This window comes from Alosa sapidissima, chromosome 8 (genome assembly GCF_018492685.1).
Source record: "Alosa sapidissima isolate fAloSap1 chromosome 8, fAloSap1.pri, whole genome shotgun sequence".
Taxonomy (NCBI): Eukaryota; Metazoa; Chordata; class Actinopteri; order Clupeiformes; family Clupeidae; genus Alosa; species Alosa sapidissima.
Genome location: NC_055964.1, coordinates 34,784,862 through 34,805,361, shown reverse-complemented (window position 1 = coordinate 34,805,361; position 20,500 = coordinate 34,784,862). Strand labels below are relative to the sequence as shown.

At 40.0% G+C, this 20,500-nt stretch overlaps 1 protein-coding gene and 1 long non-coding RNA gene across 6 annotated transcripts in view; one reads left to right on the top strand and one right to left on the bottom strand.

Annotated features, from left to right (window-relative positions):
- Window positions 1-20,500, bottom strand: part of LOC121715137 — an 86,621-nt gene that overhangs the window by 61,499 nt on the left and 4,622 nt on the right. For 2 of the 5 annotated variants that reach the window (XM_042100536.1, XM_042100532.1), the window contains exon 2: window positions 5,428-5,477. The exons of 1 other annotated variant lie outside the window; for it this stretch is intronic. In XM_042100536.1, coding sequence (XP_041956470.1) covers window positions 5,428-5,454 — 27 coding nt within the window. In that variant the 5' untranslated portion in view covers window positions 5,455-5,477. Of the gene's footprint in view, window positions 1-4,913; window positions 4,938-5,427; window positions 5,478-20,500 lie in introns of those variants that run through there. 2 more of the 5 variants (XM_042100533.1, XM_042100535.1) reach the window with 2 other exon arrangements.
- Window positions 12,421-13,986, top strand: LOC121715196. The gene is made up of 3 exons (XR_006033549.1): window positions 12,421-12,592; window positions 13,299-13,394; window positions 13,645-13,986. It is a non-coding gene; the product is annotated as an uncharacterized LOC121715196 (long non-coding RNA).

Below are 20,500 nucleotides of genomic sequence, written 5' to 3'. Positions count from 1 at the left end.
ATGCGGAGAAGTCTATTTCTCCTCTTCCCTTAAGTGATGCGTTAAACAGTTCAATGGCCCTGGGGATGAATGACTTTCTCAGTCTGTCTGTTGTACAAGGCAGTGAGCGAAGTCTCCAGCTGATCAGGCTCTTCTGCTTAATAATAGTGCTGTGGAGTGGGTGACACTCATTGTCCAAGATGTTGATCAGTTTGTTCAGGGTCCTTTTGTCAGATACTGAAGTGATGCACTCCAGTTCAGCACCCACTACAGAGCCAGCTTTCCTTACCAGCCTGTCAAGTCGCCCCGCATCCTTCTTCTTTGTGCTTCCTCCCCAGCATACCACTGCATAGAAGAGGACGCTGGCAACAACAGACCTGAGGAGCTTGCTGCACACATTGAAGGAGCGCAGCCTCCTCAGGAAGTACAGCCTGCTCTGCCCTTTCTTGTAGAGTGCGTCAGTGTTGGCTGACCAGTCCAGTTTATTGTCCAAGTGGAGACCCAGGTACTTGTAGGTGTTTACCACCTCGACATTGACCCCATTAATGGAGACTGGTAGCAGAGTGGGCTTAGATCTGCGGAAATCCACCACCATCTCCTTGGTCTTTGAAGTGTTGAGTTGGAGATGATTGAGTTTGCACCATTGCACAAAGTCCTCCACCAGGCTCCTATACTCCTCCTACTGCCCGTTCCTGATACACCCCACAATTGCAGTGTCGTCAGAAAACTTCTGCATGTGGCATGACTCAGTGTTGTAGCAGAAGTCAGATGTGTACAGGGTGAACAGGACTGGAGAGAGCACAGTTCCCTGTGGCGCTCCGGTGCTGCTGATCACAGTGTCAGAGAAACAGTTCTTCAGTCTGACGAACTGTGGTCGCTCCGTCAGGTAATCTGTGATCCAGGTTACCAGGTGAGCGTCCACACCCATCTGCAAGAGCTTGTCTCCCAGTCTGAGGGGTTGGATGGTGTTAAAAGCACTTGAGAAATCAAAGAACATTATTCTCACAGCACTTTTCCCCTTGTCCAGGTGAGAATGTGTCCTGTGTAGAAGATAAGTGATGGCATCATCCACGCCCACTTTCTCCTGGTATGCAAACTGTAACGGGTCTAGTGCATGGCGTACCTGGGGTCTGAGCATACCTAAGACGAGTCGCTCCATTGTCTTCATCACATGTGATGTTAGAGCGACAGGTCTGTAGTCATTAAGCTCACTAGGATGTGGCTTTTTAGGGACAGGGGTGAGACATGATGTCTTCCACAGTGTTGGAACTTGTCCAAGGCGTAGACTCCGATTGAAGATGTCAAGTCAAGTCAAGTCAAGTCAGTTTTATTTAGTATAGCGCATTGAACATGCACAAAGTGCAACCCAAAGCGCTCCACATACAAGACATTGACAAAAAACAAAAGACAATAAGACAAAAAAAATGCCAGACGGAGCGGCGTAGTCGCCAGCGTTGACACCACATTTAAAAAATAACAAACACAAAAGATGCCGGACGGATCGGCGTAGTCGCCAGCGTTCCCGTGACACTAAGACATACAAGACAGACAACACAGCAAATTGATTGAACAGAAGATGTGCTTCAGTGGCTCCCCCAGCTCAGCAGCACAGGCCTTGAGTAGCCTTGGACACAGTCTGTCAGGCCCCGCTGCCTTACCTGTGTGCAGTTTCTTTAGTTAATAACTAAAGCCAATCAGAATTTCTACTAGCCAATTTTTTTCCCGGTGAAAATAGGAGAATTATGAGTTTATGAGATGAGTGTCACTGAATGCATTTGATCATTTTATTAACATTGTTGGCATGAATAGGCCTACATACCACAAAATATACACAGAAAGTGCAAACACTTCATTTCATGTTTGGGATCTCTATCTATCTATCTATCTATCTATCTATCTATCTATTTATCTATCTATTTCTCTGTCGATATCCTCATCCCCTGCTTAATTTTCTTCTCGCCCCCATAAGTCTGTCCCAACCACCTATGTGCGGGCCTACGTTCAAGTTGGATCTTTATGAGGACCCGAAAAGTATCTTTATGTAACATGCTGTTGGTGCATGTTGACATTGTATACTGTATCTAACAAGAGTGAAAAACAGTTTGCAGTAGCCTACAGCTACTATTTATTGGCTAAATGTTGATCCCTCCTCTGTCTATAGGTGCCCTACGCACAGTGCGTGATGCGAGTGGTGGTGATCACTGATCAGCCAAATTTTTAAAACTTTTTAAAAACAATTTTCGCCTACAAGCTCCTCACGTTCCTCTCCATCTTCAGCTAACTCCATAGACAATAAAATAAACGATCTAGCTGCTTCAGGTTTTGCGGCCTCCGTTACATGACATCAGCCCCCCCACAAAGGAAATAGGTTAACACAATGCGTTAATTGCGTTAATATTTCGTAACGTGTTATGTATTTGTCTTATGTACATGTGTTATGTACTTTTTACTTTACTTGCTAACTCCCTCCTCTTTCAGTCTATGCTCCCTGCTCTGGCTCGGAGCTCCGTTCATTTTTTTAATTCCTTGTGTTTTCTGGTAGACACTTGTTCTTTTCCATGGTCTCTCACGCTGGTTTCACTGCAAACTGCGCGCAGCCAATGGGCGTATGAAACGTCATCACGTAGTATTACGGCACAGTGGTCATGGGAAATGTAGGAAGTACTGCCAGTGGGATATATGAAAGAGAACAAAGCCGTATGTATCATGCATGTAATGCCTCATGCATCACCAGCCAAACTGGCTAGTAAGTTTTTATTAACACCCGCCAAAATTAATTTTTACCCACATTTAGAACCCTGGTGACGCAGACGGACTTGCCGCTTCTTGCAGCTGAGAGAAGCCGGCTTCCATTGAAAATGAATGACTTCCTGAATCTTTGGAAGCTCAAGTCAGCGGCGGTGTGTACGTACAGTAAAGTTACAGCATTTCTATCACAATTGACCAGACTTTGACCTTTTGTCTGTTTGTCTATTACATTCTACTGTTGTTAGCCTTAAGGTTAGGTGCCTTGCTCAAGGGCACTTCAGCAGTTCCCAGTGGTTGGAGATCGAACCGACAACTAGGGATGGGCATGATTAATCGGCGATCGATAATTGATCATTAAGAATTTCGTTGATCACGTTAATTTGTTGTTGCAGGTTGCGTTACATAGTGTGTCTTGAAGCAATGAAATGAATTTCACTGTGTGGCAGCAATTAAACATTATATCACCTGGGGACAATATTTGATGCTATAGGCTACTCAGTTACCTACGAGTTTCCATTTTGATTTATGAAGAGTTTACGTTGAAGTGTGGCGTGGGACCATTTCATCGTTTAAAAAATGATAGCCTAACATTAGTTCACTGCAAACACTGCGATGTAATAATTGCCTACCAGTAGGGCTATCAGTGCACGAGCAATAGAAGACATTGTTTCGATTTAACTCAATTAATATTTTATATTGCTGGTTGGTTTAATACCTTGTGAAAAGTCGTTGTCCTACAACACCATGGGTCTCCAACACGTCACTCTCAAGCTCAGTCGCTTGCTGTCCCCTTCTGAGCTTGCCAGAGGCTGAAGCAGTAGGCCTGGGCTACTAGTACTACATTTAAACACAATTGTTGCCACGAGTGGAGGCATTCCAGCCTACGAATTTAATAAAGTAAACCATGCAATTCACACTCAATTTAGGCTACTTGGCTACGCAAGGTTTCCATTACAGCACAGCGCACGTTTTGAATGAATGAAAGCGGCTGCCTTCTCGCAATAAACAGCGGGAGAAATCCTGACTCTTGCCATCAAATACCCCCCAGATTTCAGTGCTCATCAGACCCAACATTGAGCAATATAATCAAACTGTCCAAAAGTAAATTAAATCCCAAACCAAATGGAAAATCTTCTGCTTTTGATAGCGGTATCCGCTCCACACAAAACGCATGTCTCACAATAAAACGCACGTAGAAATGAAGGCCTGTTCAATATAGCCTACGCCTGCCCCAAATAAAGCCCTGTGCTTTGCGCAGCCTAAGTTAAATAAAAGACCCCGGCCATAATTTGAGGATTTACGGTAGTTATTTTTTTATGAGGCTTTGTTAAATAGCCTAATTAATTATTATAGGCTAATCTCTCACCCTCTTTCTTGATTCCGTGCCTTGGAAAGTTTTGAGTTACATTTTGACAAAACCTGTCAGATCTAAGCATTATTATGTTTTTGTTTAGTTATTGTTTAACATGATTCTTTTTTATAATTTATTATTTTGGAACAAACAAAGGTCTCTGTTTAATCTGAACGCCGACTCGCATTCCGCTGCTTTAGAGCACCACAGCGCTTAATATCTTCAAGTTTAGCCTAACCAAATCCAGTTTAACTAACACAATTTATTCTTCTTGTGATAAAGATCTCATCGAGGAAAAAAAACGCTTTATTTTTGTATTTTCATTGCATTTTTAAATTTAGAAATAGTTAAATAAATAATGAATTTTAATATAGGCCTAGAAATATTAATGATTATTTGATAGCCGATCGTTAATTCTCCCAACGATCGACTAAGAAAATGTAATCGAATGCCCATCCCTATCGACGACAACCCTTCGTTTCCAAACCCGAAGCCCTAACTAGTAGGCCCGACTGCCCCCCAAAGGCCACAACTGTTGTTTTTTCCCACTGCAAGTGTTCATGTGCTTTTGGAATGTGTGAAAAACATGGATGCACCAACAAAGGTTAAAACATACGCTCACTAATCTTAAATGAACAACTGTATTTGCTTAAAAATATGGTGTACGACACAGCTTAAGGATATGCAGCTTTCAAGTGACAAAAACGGCAAATTCCCAAGTTCACATCAAAACTGTTGGACATGAAAGGCCACATGGACTACGAATGAACTACAACGTGAAGACGAGCCCCCAACTAGGTAACTCAGGTAGCAAAATCATCCCCCAGTTTCCCACCTCTTATTTCCACATGAAGTGATGTGAATGAAGATGTTTTCACTGTTGCTGCCTCCCAGCCTGGGGGTAAAGGGCTGCCTAAGGGTGGAACACGCACTGATAATTCATACAGCCTGTAGGAAGATCTTACAGATAGCTAGGTAGGTATGTTGATGGCAGGCAGTACAAACACATCATATATATTGTACAAAATAGACACAATGCACCGTTTCAAAGGTTTGGTGATGTGATAGCTTCTTGCAAAGTAAGGTGACGTGATTCATTGAAAAGAAAAACACCATTCCTTCAGTTTTTTCTCACAAATTTGTGACCTTATAACGTCAGAGTATATCCATGATTTTTCTCGTAAATGTGTGAGTTTTGTTCTCGCAAATTTGAGACTTTACAATGACAGAAAATATCTGAGTTGTTTTCTGGCCAATTTAAGAAATTTCAGAAATTCTTACATGTGAGAATATTATCAGTAGATTTGTCTAAGGTATAGTGAGTGAATTATTGTATGTTGAAACTTTACCTTTACCTTGGTACTTCTGGAAAACATCTGGAAAACATCTGGATAATTTCTGTTTTTGTTTGTTTTGTTTTGGGTAGGCCTACTGTGTATTTTTCCTTTTGTTTCTTATATTGAGTTAAGTTTGTGTTAGTTTGCCCTTTATTTATTATTATTATTATTATTATTATTATTATTATTATTACTACCACTAATATTGTTTGGTTTCTTTTTTGTCTGTAAAGTACTTTGTGCTCTGTGCTTGAAAAGTGCTATATAATTCATAAATGTTTATCATTATTATTATTACATAAACAAAACGTACAAAAGATGCTTTCTAATCATTAATAAAATAACATATAGGCTACCTACTGTATGTATACTGTGTAGACAATGTTCTTAAAAGTGACCATTTATAAATGAGTTAGAGAAATTATTATTATTATTATTATTATTATTTTAAAACAAAATTACTTTGTCATTATTATCATTTGAATAATATAGTCAATATTTTTATTGCGGTTTAGGCCTACTGTTACTCCGGTAATCGTTACATCCCTACTCTTAAGGTGTTCTAGTAAGTGCTCTAGTGTTCTAGTAAGTGCTCTAGTGCTCTAGTAAGTGTTCTAGTAAGTGCTCTAGTAAGTGCTCTAGTGTTCTAGTAAGTGCTCTAGTGCTCTAGTAAGTGTTTTAGTAAGTGCTCTAGTAAGTGCTCTAGTAAGTGTTCTTGTAAGTGCTCTAGTAAGTGCTCTAGTGTTCTAGTAAGTGCTCTAGTGCTCTAGTAAGTGCTCTAGTGTTCTAGTAAGTGCTCTAGTGCTCTAGTAAGTGTTTTAGTAAGTGCTCTAGTAAGTGCTCTAGTAAGTGTTCTTGTAAGTGCTCTAGTAAGTGCTCTAGTGTTCTAGTAAGTGCTCTAGTGCTCTAGTAAGTGCTCTAGTGTTCTAGTAAGTGCTCTAGTGCTCTAGTAAGTGTTCTAGTAAGTGCTCTAGTAAGTGCTCTAGTGTTCTAGTAAGTGCTCTAGTGCTCTAGTAAGTGTTTTAGTAAGTGCTCTAGTAAGTGCTCTAGTAAGTGTTCTTGTAAGTGCTCTAGTAAGTGCTCTAGTGTTCTAGTACGTGCTCTAGTAAGTGTTCTTGTAAGTGGTCTAGTAAGTGCTCTTGTAAGTGGTCTAGTAAGTGCTCTAGTGTTCTAGTACGTGCTCTAGTAAGTGCTCTAGTGTTCTAGTAAGTGCTTTAGTGCTCTAGTAAGTGTTCTAGTAAGTGCTCTATAAGGATAAACAAAAATGTGGCCACTCATCTTGGTTTGACTCTGTTTCATGACCATGTTATTTACGGCCACATTATCAACTAGATCTAGATATGGTACTGCAGAAAGTGAGACAATGAGGAAGTAGAGCAAATACACAAGGATGATGTCATATTAAATTATGAAGTATGAAAAACATGTTTAGTCTGAGTAATAATTCATGATGAGTGGGGCTTTATTAAAAATACATTGTTTTGCTTAATGTTTGCATTATTGTGAAATTAATTTGTGCATAAGCAACAATTGCATAACCATACTTGGCATTTAACTAAATTGGTTACACTTTACTTGACAGTATCAAGTTTTACCTCCTAGGCAGCAGCTTAGCCACATAACACGGATTCCCTTGTAGGTGTAATAGAAAGAAACAAAATTCCAGTGGATATTTCATGTCTTCTCAAAGACTGGCAGCTGATAAGAGTGATGTTTTTTGCCAAAAAAAAATAAAGCCAAAACACGTCCGTGAATTTAAGGATTTTAACCGCATGATGTGAAGTTACATGCAGGTCTCTTTTACGGAGGAAACTAAAATAAAACTCTAGTCACAAATTTTGATCGTGTTGGTATAAATATATGTTGAAGTATGTGATTCCTACAGTGTAAAAAAATATACTAACATCTTAGAAACGTTGTAAAATTATTGAAATAGAAGTATTAACAATAATGTATAAACATATATGAACATTAATATTTCATTTCTAAGTCATGTTCAAACCTATTCAACTAGTAGGCCTAGGCTAGGCTATGCAGGAGGCATGGGCCCATTAATAAATAAATAAAAATATACACTGACTATGTCAGCGAAAATAAAATAAAACTTGATCTGCGCAACCTTCCTCTTATCACAGGGAATAGGCCTACACAAAGGACAGAAAATCTGGAAAGAATATGGGTACACGCTGTGTTTTCAAACTGACCGCAACAACTGTAAATAGTAGGGGGGCCTATGTGTCTAATTTGGGGGCTTGTGGGAATTGCATGTTAATTTTTGGAGAGTATTATATTTTTGTTTTGTTCTTGAGTAAAAAAAAAACATGTCTCCATTTTTTTTAAGGTTTTGAAGGACCCAAATCAAAGGTCAAATTCAGAAAAGGTCATATTTGGTGTTTTGTCCATAAACCTCACATTGCTGTCATTATAGCATAGGGTTTGGTGCCAAAAAGCAAAGATATTCTACAAGGTAGTGTGCAAAAGTGGACCACATAAACAATACAACATTATAAAACATTTTTAGGCTGATGATTGATCTCTCTAACAAGAAATTGTGCCTAAAATGCTCAAAATTGTCCGCTTAAAAAAATAATACTTCAATATCAATACTATCAATTCATGCCTATTAGTGTGCTTGAGTGTAGGCCTAGCCTGCTCTGCTAGTTCTTGCCTTCACCCATTCAGAGCACAAAGTGCCGAGATCTCTGTTAAATCAAGTTTAATAGACTTTTACATATAGCTAGTACCAGCTGAAGTCTGTAAGGTCTTCCGTAGCCTACAGTATGTAAGTGTGAAGAAAAGAGGGTAAAAGGATCAGATAGACAAACAGACAGGTGTGTGTGTGTGTGTGTGTGTGTAACAGAGAGAAAAAGAAAGAGAGACACTAGCAGTGACAGTTGGCTGTGTTGATAGCTGGCAGTTATATCATTTAGAATATTGAATAACCTGAAGTATAGTGCTCTGTTCTTCATGCACATTTTCATAGTTCATGGTGGCACAGTCTAGTTAGGTTATATTCTGAGGTGTGTCTTTCTGTTAGTCAGGTGATGGCAAGAAACAGATTTTGGGCTATGTATCCAGTGGCAGATATGTGTGGACTGGTGAATGACCCATCACTAGAGACATATGCCAAATTTCTTGTCTTTGTCCATGAGAGAGTATGGAGATGGTGATCACAGATCAGCCAACGATTACAATGTTACAGCGCAGTTATTTTACAACAGAGCAAAGCTGTTTGGCACAGAAACTGCTACAAATCCACCTGTAACAGTGAGCATCTGCAGCATGCTAAGATTCACTACTAGAAATCATATGAAGCAGGCAGATCATCTTCTGCAGGTAGACCATCTTCTGAACCTGCAGCAACACCTGCAACTGCATCAAGTCCATCTAGAGGGACTTATACACTTGTTCAGCAGCAGCTGCTGCCAGCATAGATAAGTGCTTCTTCTGTCAGAAGCAGACAAAAGAGCGTCTTCATGAGGTGTCCTCTTTTAATGCAGGCAACCAACCAAGAGATTTAAGTAATATTTTGAAGTCAATGACTTTTAACAGGTAGCCAGTGTAAAGATGCTAGGGTGGGGGAAATATGTTCATATTTTTTTTGTGTGTGAGCAGCTGCATTTTGTATAAGCTTTTTAGACAGGTATTATTACAGCCAGCGTAATAGCATTGCAATAGTCTATCCTTGAGGTGACAAAAGCATGGATTAATTTCTCAGCATCTGGTAAGGATAAGGACTTCCTTATCTTTGAAATGTTCCTTAAATGGTAAAATGACGTTTTGGTGATCTGTTTTATGTGATTATTTAGTGCTAGGTCCTGGTCAATTATAACTCCTAGGTTTTTAACACTTGTGGATGAGGTCAGTGGAAGATCACTATGTAACCTGTGATGTGGATAGGATATCCCCCATCTTTTTAGAACCTAAAACCATGACTTCTGTTTTATCTGAGTTCAAAAGCAGAACATTATGTCATCCATGTCTTTATATCTCTTATACATGTGTCAAGTTTGGCTAACGGGGTTAATTCATCAGGTTTTATGGAGAGGTATAGTTGTGCATCATCTGCTAAACAACAGGGGCCCCAGTACTGAGCCTTGAGACACTCCATATTTTACCATAATCTGGGTAGATGGTTTATTATGGACCTGTACAAATTGTTGACGATTAGGAACGTATGATCTAAACCAAGCGAGTGCTGAGTCTTTGATGCCTATCAAATTTTTAAGCCTAAGTAGTATGTCATGGTCTATTGTGTCAAAGGCAGCGCTGAGGTCCAGGAGGACCTGTCTTGATACAAGGCTAGGTTTTTTTAGGGAGGGCTTAATAACAGATGTCTTAAACGACTGTGGTACATGCCCTGATAGCATTGAATTATTTATAATCTAGAGCAAAACATTATCCAGGAAGGGTTGAGCAGTCTTAAAGGGGTCATAGAATGCAAAACCGAGTTTACTTTGTCATAGATGAATAGTGATAGTTCAGTGGGTGAAATGGACATACAGAGAACTTCAAAACCCCACCGACACCTCCTTCCCATAGGGAGGGAAAGTAATCTCATCGCCATCTAGTGGTTGCGTTCCTAGAGTTTAGTGGAGGGGATGGGATTTTTTTTTAGAAAAAATATATCTCGGTGCACATTGGGATCTTAATTTAATGCCTTCCATATGTTAGGCACTGGGGTCACCTCTATTGCTTCAAGTGGTCATACCTTATTTTTAGGATCAGTTGAATTGTTTTGAGTTTTTGTCGTAACATGGTGATAACAAACTACAGTTGCATGTGACGTCACAGGTTTGGGCGCTTAATCTCTAACTGATCAATACAGCAATTTGCTTAACTGGCTTACACATTTTTGTAATAACGGAAGGTGATGTAAACCGCGTAGTGATAACCTTTATGTCTGGATAACTGGTGTTGTACTTCTACTCACATGAAGAGCTGGCAGTAAGTGTTAAGCGGCAATGCTAACCAGGCTAATAAACAAACCATGCTACCGTGAGTAACGTCGAAGGGTAAAGTCACGTGGCTTTTTTGTAGTTCGTTTATGAAACAAAAGGAGCAATTTCGATTTTTTTAAAATAAGGCAACATAGGGTCTGACATTTTCACAGTTAGAAGATTATTACTGTATAGACACTGAAAAATATTTTTGGTGGATAAGATCGCTGATTTGGCTTCACGGTATTTTTTTAAAAATAGGTCTACAGAGCTGGTAAGTCCCGCCCTTTCCGCTGGACCTCTAGATTGAAAAATCGTCAATGCAAGTGAATGTGAGAAAATAATTATTTTCTGGTCCCGTTTGATTTGTGCCATGAATGTGAACATATGTCGTCTGTGAATTTTTAATATAATTTTTCATGTTACGAGTTTGACAGTATATTATATGATTCTTCGGCTATCAGTTGAGGAAAAGACATAACGAGAAAGACTACATGTCGCCTGTGACGTGAGCTAGCTCTAATCGCTAACATTAACTGAGATGCTAGTTTTTGTAACGGCAGGAATAAACACACATGGTAACAAAAATATTTGAAACATGTCTAGCTTCACTCAACACATTAACACTACGATACAGTGTGATTGTAAAGTTGTATGGTTCACTGTGTTCAAAGTCGATCTTAATAACCCTCTACATCTCGACCAACTGATGGTTGTTATGGGAAACTAGTGATCTGTCGTCTAGCGGAAAGTTGTAGTCCACAAAGTGCTCTCACACAAAGTTTAACCGCATCAAACTTCTACCCGCTCAATTGTAGCATTCTTTACACGAAAATTTATATTAAAAATTCACAGACAACATATGTTCACATTCATGGAAAATTCAAACGGGACCAGAAAATAATTATTTTCTCACATTCACTTGCATTAACGATTTTTCAATCTAGAGGTCCAGCAAAGGGCGGGACTTACCAGCTCTATGGGACTTAAAGGAGAATTCCGGTGCGATATTGACCTAAAGTGTGTTGAAACATGATACCGAGTGTGAACGTATGTCTCATAGCTCACCTCGGCTTGTCCCCTGCACTCAGAAATCTGGCGCTAGTTAGCAAATGCTACCAACACAGTGTTTCGTTGTGGTGCCTCGGGCATCGGCCTAGCCGTAGCAGCAACTGGAATCCATGCATTTTCACGGAATTATTTTTGGAATCTGATCCCTTATCATACCTGTTCGTTCGTACTCATCGCTCGACTTATCGTGACTAAATTCAAGATGGCGTCTAACGGTAAAATTCCTTAAGGTACTGTCGGTATAAATCGTCTTGTAAATAAACTACCAGTGCTTTTTTCAAAAGTTGTCTATGTCTCGTTTTAAATGGCAAGGCCCTCGGAAGTCTACCAATGAAGTATGGAGCTACTTTGAGCCTCGTAAATGGTGTAAAACAGTGATTTATTTGCATGGCTAGGCCGATGCCCGAGGCACCACAACGAAACACTGTGTTGGTAGCATTGGCTAACTAGCGCCAGATTTCTGAGTGCAGGGGACAAGCCGAGGTGAGCTATGAGACATACATTCACATTCGTTATCATGTTTCAACACACTTTAGGTCAAAATCACACCGGAATTATCCTTTAACATTGGAGCTGCTCTTCGATAGGAACGCAACCACTTGGGGCGCTGGTTTTCACTTTCCCTCCCTATGCAAATCTCACAATTCGAAACTCCCGCCATAAAACGGGCGAATCCAAACGAAGCTGCGAGTTTACGCAAACTCGCAGGTGGTACCTTATTTGGCTCTGGCCTGTACATTTGTCACGCCTCAAAGTTTACATACAGACCAGCCCACTGGTGCTCTGAGCCCAGGAACGTGAATGGAGAGCGAAGATGAGACAAACACTAGTTTAGCTGCCTGCTCGTTTACTTCCACAGGAATTATAAAGCAGACAGTTCTTCAAGGATATCGAAAATGAGCCACGGTCGTAAATGCAGTGTTCCAGGCTGAAACTTAATAAGCTGAGACTTTCCATAGTCTTCCCAAGGATTCAAAAGTTCGAGGGCCATGGATAATGTTTTTCTACCAGAAGATCCCTGCAAAGTTTGACACTCCGTTATTAATTTGCAAAACATTTCACCGAAGGCAGTTTTCAAAACCTTGTACAGTTAAGCAGGATTTGCTAAGCTGCTGTTACTGAAACGAGGGGCTGTTCCGACCGTAAGGTCATCACAACCGCATGCTGTAAGTATTATTTTGTCGCTAAGCAGTTATTAACCATGCTAACGTGTATCTAGCAAGTAGAATGTGTGATTTAGTTCATTGGCAAGGCTATTTAATTTTCCTGTGTGTCATTCGGATAAAACCTGTGTTGTCATGTTAACCTACATTTTACTATGCATGTTTGTCGAGATCTCTGACAGGTTATGTTCTCAGCAAGATACCTAACTGAAGCTGAGTAACACGATAGTTTGGTTGCTAAGCTGTAATATAACCCATACCCATATGGACCCTTTCAAGAGAGTTCCATTATCAGCATCATAGTTGGCCCCACAAGACTTCCTTTTTAACATTCCATATGTTATCTTAATGTAGAGGAAGTAGATTGGGGCCCAAATAGAACGTTCAAACATTGTTTTTGTTTTTATTGATGAAAGGGTCTATAACACATACGTTTTTGACGTCAGAAGTGGAAACAACTTCACGTTATCAATTCAAATGATATCTAGTCGATATGTTGAAAACCGTGTTGTCTAGATACAATGGATTTATTTGCACGTTCTTATTTTAGAACATTACAAGAACGGCAGCATGCCAAACAGATGCCCCAAGTGTGGCATCTTGCGGGCTTAGAATATTAGCAAATGTTTTTGCTGTGAGTTAACAGCTTGGTGTGTGCATGCAAAAGTGACTTTCACTTGTGTTACAACATTTCTGTTGTTTGGTTTAGGTTTTATCTAGCAGCCATGCACTTAAATGAGAATGCTGAGTCCCCACAACAGAAGACAGCCAAGGAGAAACTATGTACAGACTTGCCAAACAATTTGTAAGTTTAATAAAATATGTTTTTATTACAAACAACAAATCAAAATGTGCAACAGTATAGGCACTAAAAAGAACTTATCGATTCACACACAACAGGCTGTCTTAGACCTGATGCTACTGGTGTCAATCATCAGTACTGTAAACAAAGCACAATGTTCAGGGCCATACAATTTGTTTATTGTACAGTATACAGCCTACAATGCACTGTATTACAGTATCCAATATAAGTCCTCTTTCTTGTCCTCTTCGAGATCATCAAAGACCCTCTTCCTTATTGGGATGCCGTCCAGCGGATTCCTGTGCCCCAGGACTTGTGTGCTCAGCTTGACAGACCTTCCATGGAGGATGCTGTTGCTGAACATGTGTCACGGTTCAGTCGAAAAGGGGTCTGAATCCAACGTACTGCCCTGAAGTATCCGGAAGCTCCCTCCATATGCGTAGCACCACACACAAGGGGATCATGACACGGACGCTTCTTCTAAGGAAACCCCAGCTCCTGCTCACAAAAGACCTGTAGGCCAAGTCACTTCATTGCCTGCAACGAGAACAGGGTGGAAAAGCAATTTTTTTTACTATTTATTTTTTTAATATTTTACATCAGAGTATCACTGGACGATTGTTGAACAAAAAAAAAAACTTTATCATTTTGTGGTGTTGATCAAACTGTGTTTTTGCAATATGCTGAACCAATAATGAATGTGTATTGGTTAAAAATATTTTATTTTCTATACTGTAACTGCTAACACTTGTATCAGATTGTCCTCACCTTTCCATTCCTCTGATTCTCAAACGGCCATGGTCAGCTCTGTAAATATTCATTGCATTTTGCAAAGAATATAGAGGCATAACGGATTGAGGCCATAATGGTCATTCAGGTCAGCTCCTCAGGAACCTGTGTCATTCTTTTAATAACCTGTAAAAACAAACATAATTTCCCTGCTGTTATTTCGTAATTTTGAATGAGCAGGTAGCAAATGTCTCCAGTTTTAGTTACCAGAGTTGTAAGATCACATATTAGGCTACTACATGGAAAGAAGGTAATAATCTTAATCAGATGTCAGCAGGATAGTTACAAGATTACATTACACTGACTGTACCTACTGTATTTTAAACAGTGATATTTATAGGATTTTTGATTATTGTACTCTACTCCATTGTAGCCTACTATGTAAATTGCCCCTTGGGGATAAATAAGTGTTTTTGAATTGACACAAATTGGCCTAGTAATATTTTCGTTGACCTCGTTTCACTTCAGCCATAGGCTACAAACTGCACAGAGCTCCTGCCCAGCTAACTGGACGTCCCGTTGTAAGATCGCATATTACCACTACAATAATGTATGTAACTCCTAATCAGATGACCTATTCACCAGGAGAATATACTTACTGACTAAAACGAGTAGCAGCTAGCAGCTACTTTCCTTGCAAGCAGCACTCCTTTCACTACAGCATAGCCTGAACTGCCCACGACGGGCTACAAACTTTTCAGCTAGTTTCTAACTGGACATCTTGACAAAAATTGCACAAGGGTACAAGTTGTAAAACATTTGTTTGTGTGCAAATTAATAACTTCTGTTGCTAAAAACGAACCTAATGCAATGTTTAGCTTAGTCTACGACACTAACGTGCGAGTATTACAGCTAGCTAACTGGGCTACGTGTTGCAAACTCAAGTAAATGACAAAACTTACCACTCTGAAGTAGTCATTTCCAATCTATGGGCGACTGGTTGCTCCTCTATTTCAGATTCTTCCTCTGATTCAGGCTCAAATATGCTGTTCAACACCTATGTCTCCATAGCATTTCCACCTTGGCTGTTTCAGTGAGTGCTGTCGGCCATGTCTGCGTCTTTGCTCCGGAGCTTCGCTCGTTGTAAACCAACCAATCAGCACGCAGGTTATCTAAATATTCATGAGCATACCATAAAAGGAAGAAAACCTCTCGTTTTATTCTAGGGCTTTTAACCAGGCTTGCATTAGGGCGCATAGAACAGCACATATGCCATTTTCAGCCCAACCAATGTTACACACCCTATTCAGAGACCTTAAGGACCAGCACAAAATACCCTATATCATCATTCTATCACCCCTTTAAGATGGTGATTAGGAATAGGGTCTAGTAGACTAATTGTAGATTTTGATGAAGAAATTGTGGAGGTGAGATCTAATATGTTATATATATGTAAATTAATTAAATGTTGTTTGAGGTCTCATCTGTGATTCTGTTATGTTTTCGCTATCTTTCAGCAATGGAGCGTCTATTTGGTGAAACTGATCGGTTATTGATCTTATCTCTAATTGTTTGACATACAATCATAATACTGACATACAATCATACTGTTGAAAATAACTGTTTTGTGAACTTTATAACATACAGTGGGCATCGCTTTCAAATGGCCACTTCAGTCGCGCATTACGCGGCGTGAAGCTGCGTGAAGCTTTAGTACCACTTTCAGCCACTGTGCGTCGCTCTGCCACTGTACATCGCTCTGTCAGTGGTAATTGTTACCGAGAGGAATCCCAGCCTACGAATTCAATAACAAAATAAATCGTAATTAAACATTACCTCGATTAAGGCTACTTGGGTATGGCTTAAGGCTTGACTACACGGTGGTAGCAAAAATCGAAATCTGCTTTTGATAGCCTACCGGTGCCGCTCCACAAAACGAAAAAATATCTTAACTGGCTGTCTATGTTATTGTCAGTGTTGGGGGTAACGCAACTACGCAAATCAAAACAGTGTCTTAATTTGCCCTACTTCTTGACTGCAATGTAGTTAATTGACTGCTTGACATGTCAATTTTATTTTTCTGTACAATAAACAAATACATCTGCTTATGCCGCAGAATTACATTCATATTTGGCTGACTGCAGACGCGCCACTTCCCTCCCCATATTCCAAGATTAAGATAGTATGAAGTGCTTTTTGTATAGGCTACTATCATAAAAATTCGTTAAAACGAATAGCTATTTGCAATTTGACAAAACACTGGTGCTCATTTTGCGAATGCTAGGACGATATGAGCCTGTTGCATTTAGTTAGATGTCAGAGTCACGCATAATGTTTGAAAACCACTAGCTCGTAATCACAATAATTTAACACAGGACAGCTGGATAGCCTACTTCATCATGTCCCCATGCCTACATTTTTGTGAGTAGCATAGAGATCGTTAAAAACAATAAAGTATGGCTCTCCGTTTGGGACATCGAAAACTTATATTTTTAATAGACTACCGTCGAAGATGCTGACTTGCAAAAGCCTCGGGATAACACGTTATCTCCACTATCATCAGTCATGCCCCTTGATCAAAGTGGGGAATGAAATAAAAGTTTGAGAACCACTGGTTTAACAAGTTACCTGCAGTCCAGAACACACAGAATCTGTTGCAATATTCTGATGATCGGCAATGATATCGGCAAATGTTTGTTTTCCAAAGTAAGAATTTCACCTTCGACAATTTCACCTTCGACAATGAATAGCTCATTACACTTGTTACTGTTAAACGTAGGCCTACCTGGTATCATTACAAACATTATTCTGTGTCCTAAAACTGGCATATTTTATGGCATTGTGTCATATAAGTTCGTTGCAAAATCTAGAGAAATGTGTGAGGTGGTCAGCGGGAGACAATTGAGACACACATTGGATTGTGTTATTACATTCCACACTATCCACAGCTGTGGTAGGCCTATCAGGGGCAGGATGATTACTGTTAGCGCAGGCTTTATATACAATTCTTCAACATAAGGCCTCGAATGTTGTCTTGTTTGTGGAGCGCTTTGCTTCGCGTCTGTAATCTCGGCTTCATTGAAAATGAGGGCTTCCCTCAATGACCCTCCGAGAATAAATAAAGGTTGAATGAATGAATGAATGAATGAATGCAGGCTTGCCCAAAATAGGCTAAAGGCCTGTGGTTTGCGCAGCCTACAGTAAATAACAGACCCGCCAGAATGTGCGTTATGATGCTTTTTTACGAGCAAGATGTTTTTGGTACCCTACGCACACTGCATGTTCTTAAATAACAATGATCATCAGTAATATTCGACCATTAATTTGGGTAAATGGGCAAGCGTGACCACCTTGATTGGCTGATGATTGTAACGCGGGCATGATTCCAAACACCTCCCTTACGATGATGAGTGACAGGTGACAGGTCTCAGAATGCGTGCGCTACACAAGGACAGAAGATGATGAATAACTGGGGCCGTAGGCTATTCACAAAGGCTTTTATCTTACTACTAGGAGTAGGCTTCTCCTAAATCGCACTTAAAGATTTTAGATTGGAGTTTTCTCTTAAAAGTTATTCACAAAGCCTTTCAGACAACTCCTAAACTAGGAGTGAGTCTTCGTTGCTATGGATTACGTCATTACTCATGCACGAGCTTGACTGAAGTGACCACCTTGATTGGCTGACGATTGTAACGCGGGAATTCCAAACACCTCTTTTCCGATGATGAGTGACCGGTGACAGGTTGGAGAATGCGTGCGCTACACAAGTAGTGCAAAGGACGGAAGATGATTAATTACTGAATAAAAAGGCCTAGCCTAAATGAATAAAGAGTAAGGCAAAACAAATAGCCTAGTAGCCTAATGAAACATAGGCCTATGGATTGATGCAGTAGCCTACCTTTGCAACATTATTAAATTAAGCTCACCATATGCCTAGGCTACGTTTGCAAAGAGGAGAACATTTTAATTTGATTCACAATGAAACGTTACATTTCATTTACATGTTAACAATGAGTAGTTTTGGTTGTTGTTGGTGGCGTTATTGCATCCCTTTTATGAATGCAAAATTGTTCCCTCGCGATTGGAAGCTGCTGTTGCTCATAGGCTACGCATTTCAAAACATCGCAACGTAAAATGCCACAAAAAAGCTGTTTATGAATAGGTCTTAGTGAGTTAGGAGTCCTCTCGACTTAAGCTGTCCCAGACTTAGGTGCTACTTTTAGGTCTAAATGCTTCGTGAATTACTTTTTGTGGAAAAAATTAGGAGTCCTAAAGTTAGGAGTGGCACGCCCATTATTTTTAGGAGTTGCTCCTAAATTCGCCAGTTAGGCTGAATAAAAAGGCCTAGCCTAAATGAATCAAGGCAAAACATATAGCCTAGTAGCCTAATGAAACATACGGATTGATGTAGCATCTTTGTAACATTATTAAATTATTCTGTTACTATGCCTACGTTTGCAAAATAGAACATTTTAATTTGATTCACAATAATGTTACATTTAATTTACATGTTGACAATGATTAGCCTAGTTTTGGTTGTTGTTGGTGGCGTTATTGCATGTTAGTTATGCCTACAATGCAAAATTGCTTCCTCACGATTGGAAGCTCCTGTAGCTGCATGATTTCAAAACACGGCAGAATGCTGCAGGTTTGTGAATAGGTCTGTGAGTAAGGAGTCCTCTTGACTTCTTTTAAGCTGTCAGAGGTTGGAAGGTGTGATTTGTTGGGGGCAGGGATTAACTGGGCACAAATGTCTGATGGCCCCCCTTCCCCCCAGCCAACGTGAATCGGGTGGTTAGTTAATAGGCCTATCGTGAAGATTTTTCCTGCCATCTAGGGCACGAGCGCATCTGTGAGGCCAAGCCTCACCAAGTAGCTCGTTTGTTTACCACTAACATTCCATTTAATTAAACTGCTTTATAGGCTATGCCGAAATAGTTTTCAACATTTTGAATATTAGTGTCGGGTGAATTGAAATGTTCTCAAAGTAGCCTTATGGCTGAAAGCTGCTTGGGATCCCCCCCGTCAAGCAATATAACCACACAAACGCGCTTCCTGCACTCATTGTTTCAAAAGGAGTAATTTTGGCTTTGTCAGAACTGAAGAGCTGTGGACGGCACGGCACGGTATGCCCAATGAAAATAAATTAACGCAACGCAACACAACACAGACCCCGCTTCTCTCGCGTCAGTCACTGACATGAACGAAACAGAACCCGCTTCTCTCACGGCAGTCACTGAACGTAACCTAGAATAAATGCATGGGGGAAAAACACTTCCCCATGACAAAGACATCGTAAAACACTGAAAGTTAATATTTTGTCACTAGCAACATACATCTGTCCTTTGTCAAATGTATTATGTTCCAAGTAGCCTATGCGTTAATTCTGCTTCATAAAGTTGAACAAATACATTTGCTTATTTCACCGAAAATATAAATAGCCAGATAGGGTCTACAGTACAGAGTTGGTAAGTTATGGATGGGCCCGATGGAAGGGCTGTTATGAGAGTATTAAAATATGGGATATTCTACGGGAAAACATTAAAACGGCAAGACAGCGGGGGAAAGTTAAAATAGGCCTACGTGATAAACACGGAAAAAGTTGGCATGCATTGTTTCGGTCCCCGTGCACAGGGATTATTTGTCATATTATTAATCACATATGATTATTTGTGAAATTGTGCAAACAGGCGCAACACATTTGAAAAGGAAGGACTGGTAGCATGCAAGCTCACGGGAAAGATTGATTTAAGAACGTTATCACAGTGTGTGGCTGTGGCGTGGGCGGAAGACAGCAATTGGCAGGGGAGGGTCATGTCTTTTTTAACAATTCTGTCGGAGGGTCATTGAACAATTTCTAGCAGGCAAGAGAGGGTCATGCAACTTTTGACTGAAGCACTCAAAATTCCTCCGGTGGCCCCTTCAATAAATAACGAACAGTCCCTAGATTGCTGCTGGGCTATATGTCTTGGTTCATGTCTGTTAACAACTCATTGCAATCAAACGCATAGCCTATCTCGCGGTTGCATCCATTACAAACAAACATGCAATGTGAACGTCTGGGATTGGGGAGAGCACTAAATGCTCTACTGAATAAGCACGAAGTCAAACCTTTAAATGAAAATAACTCTTTAATAATAATAAAAAAAAATAAAAAAAACGCTAATGAATTAAACTTGTGACCATCAAAAATCGTTTATTGCCTGTAACTCCGTGATAACAGGACGTAACAGGAAGGCATTTGGCTGAGCAAAGGAGGTTAATATGCTCTATATTTTGTCCAAATGATGTCTGTCTATCATCGTTGCACTCGGAGAAAACCAGAATGTTTAATTTGTCCTGCGTTTCTTCTACGGCTGCAAACGGGATTCACTCGCAGT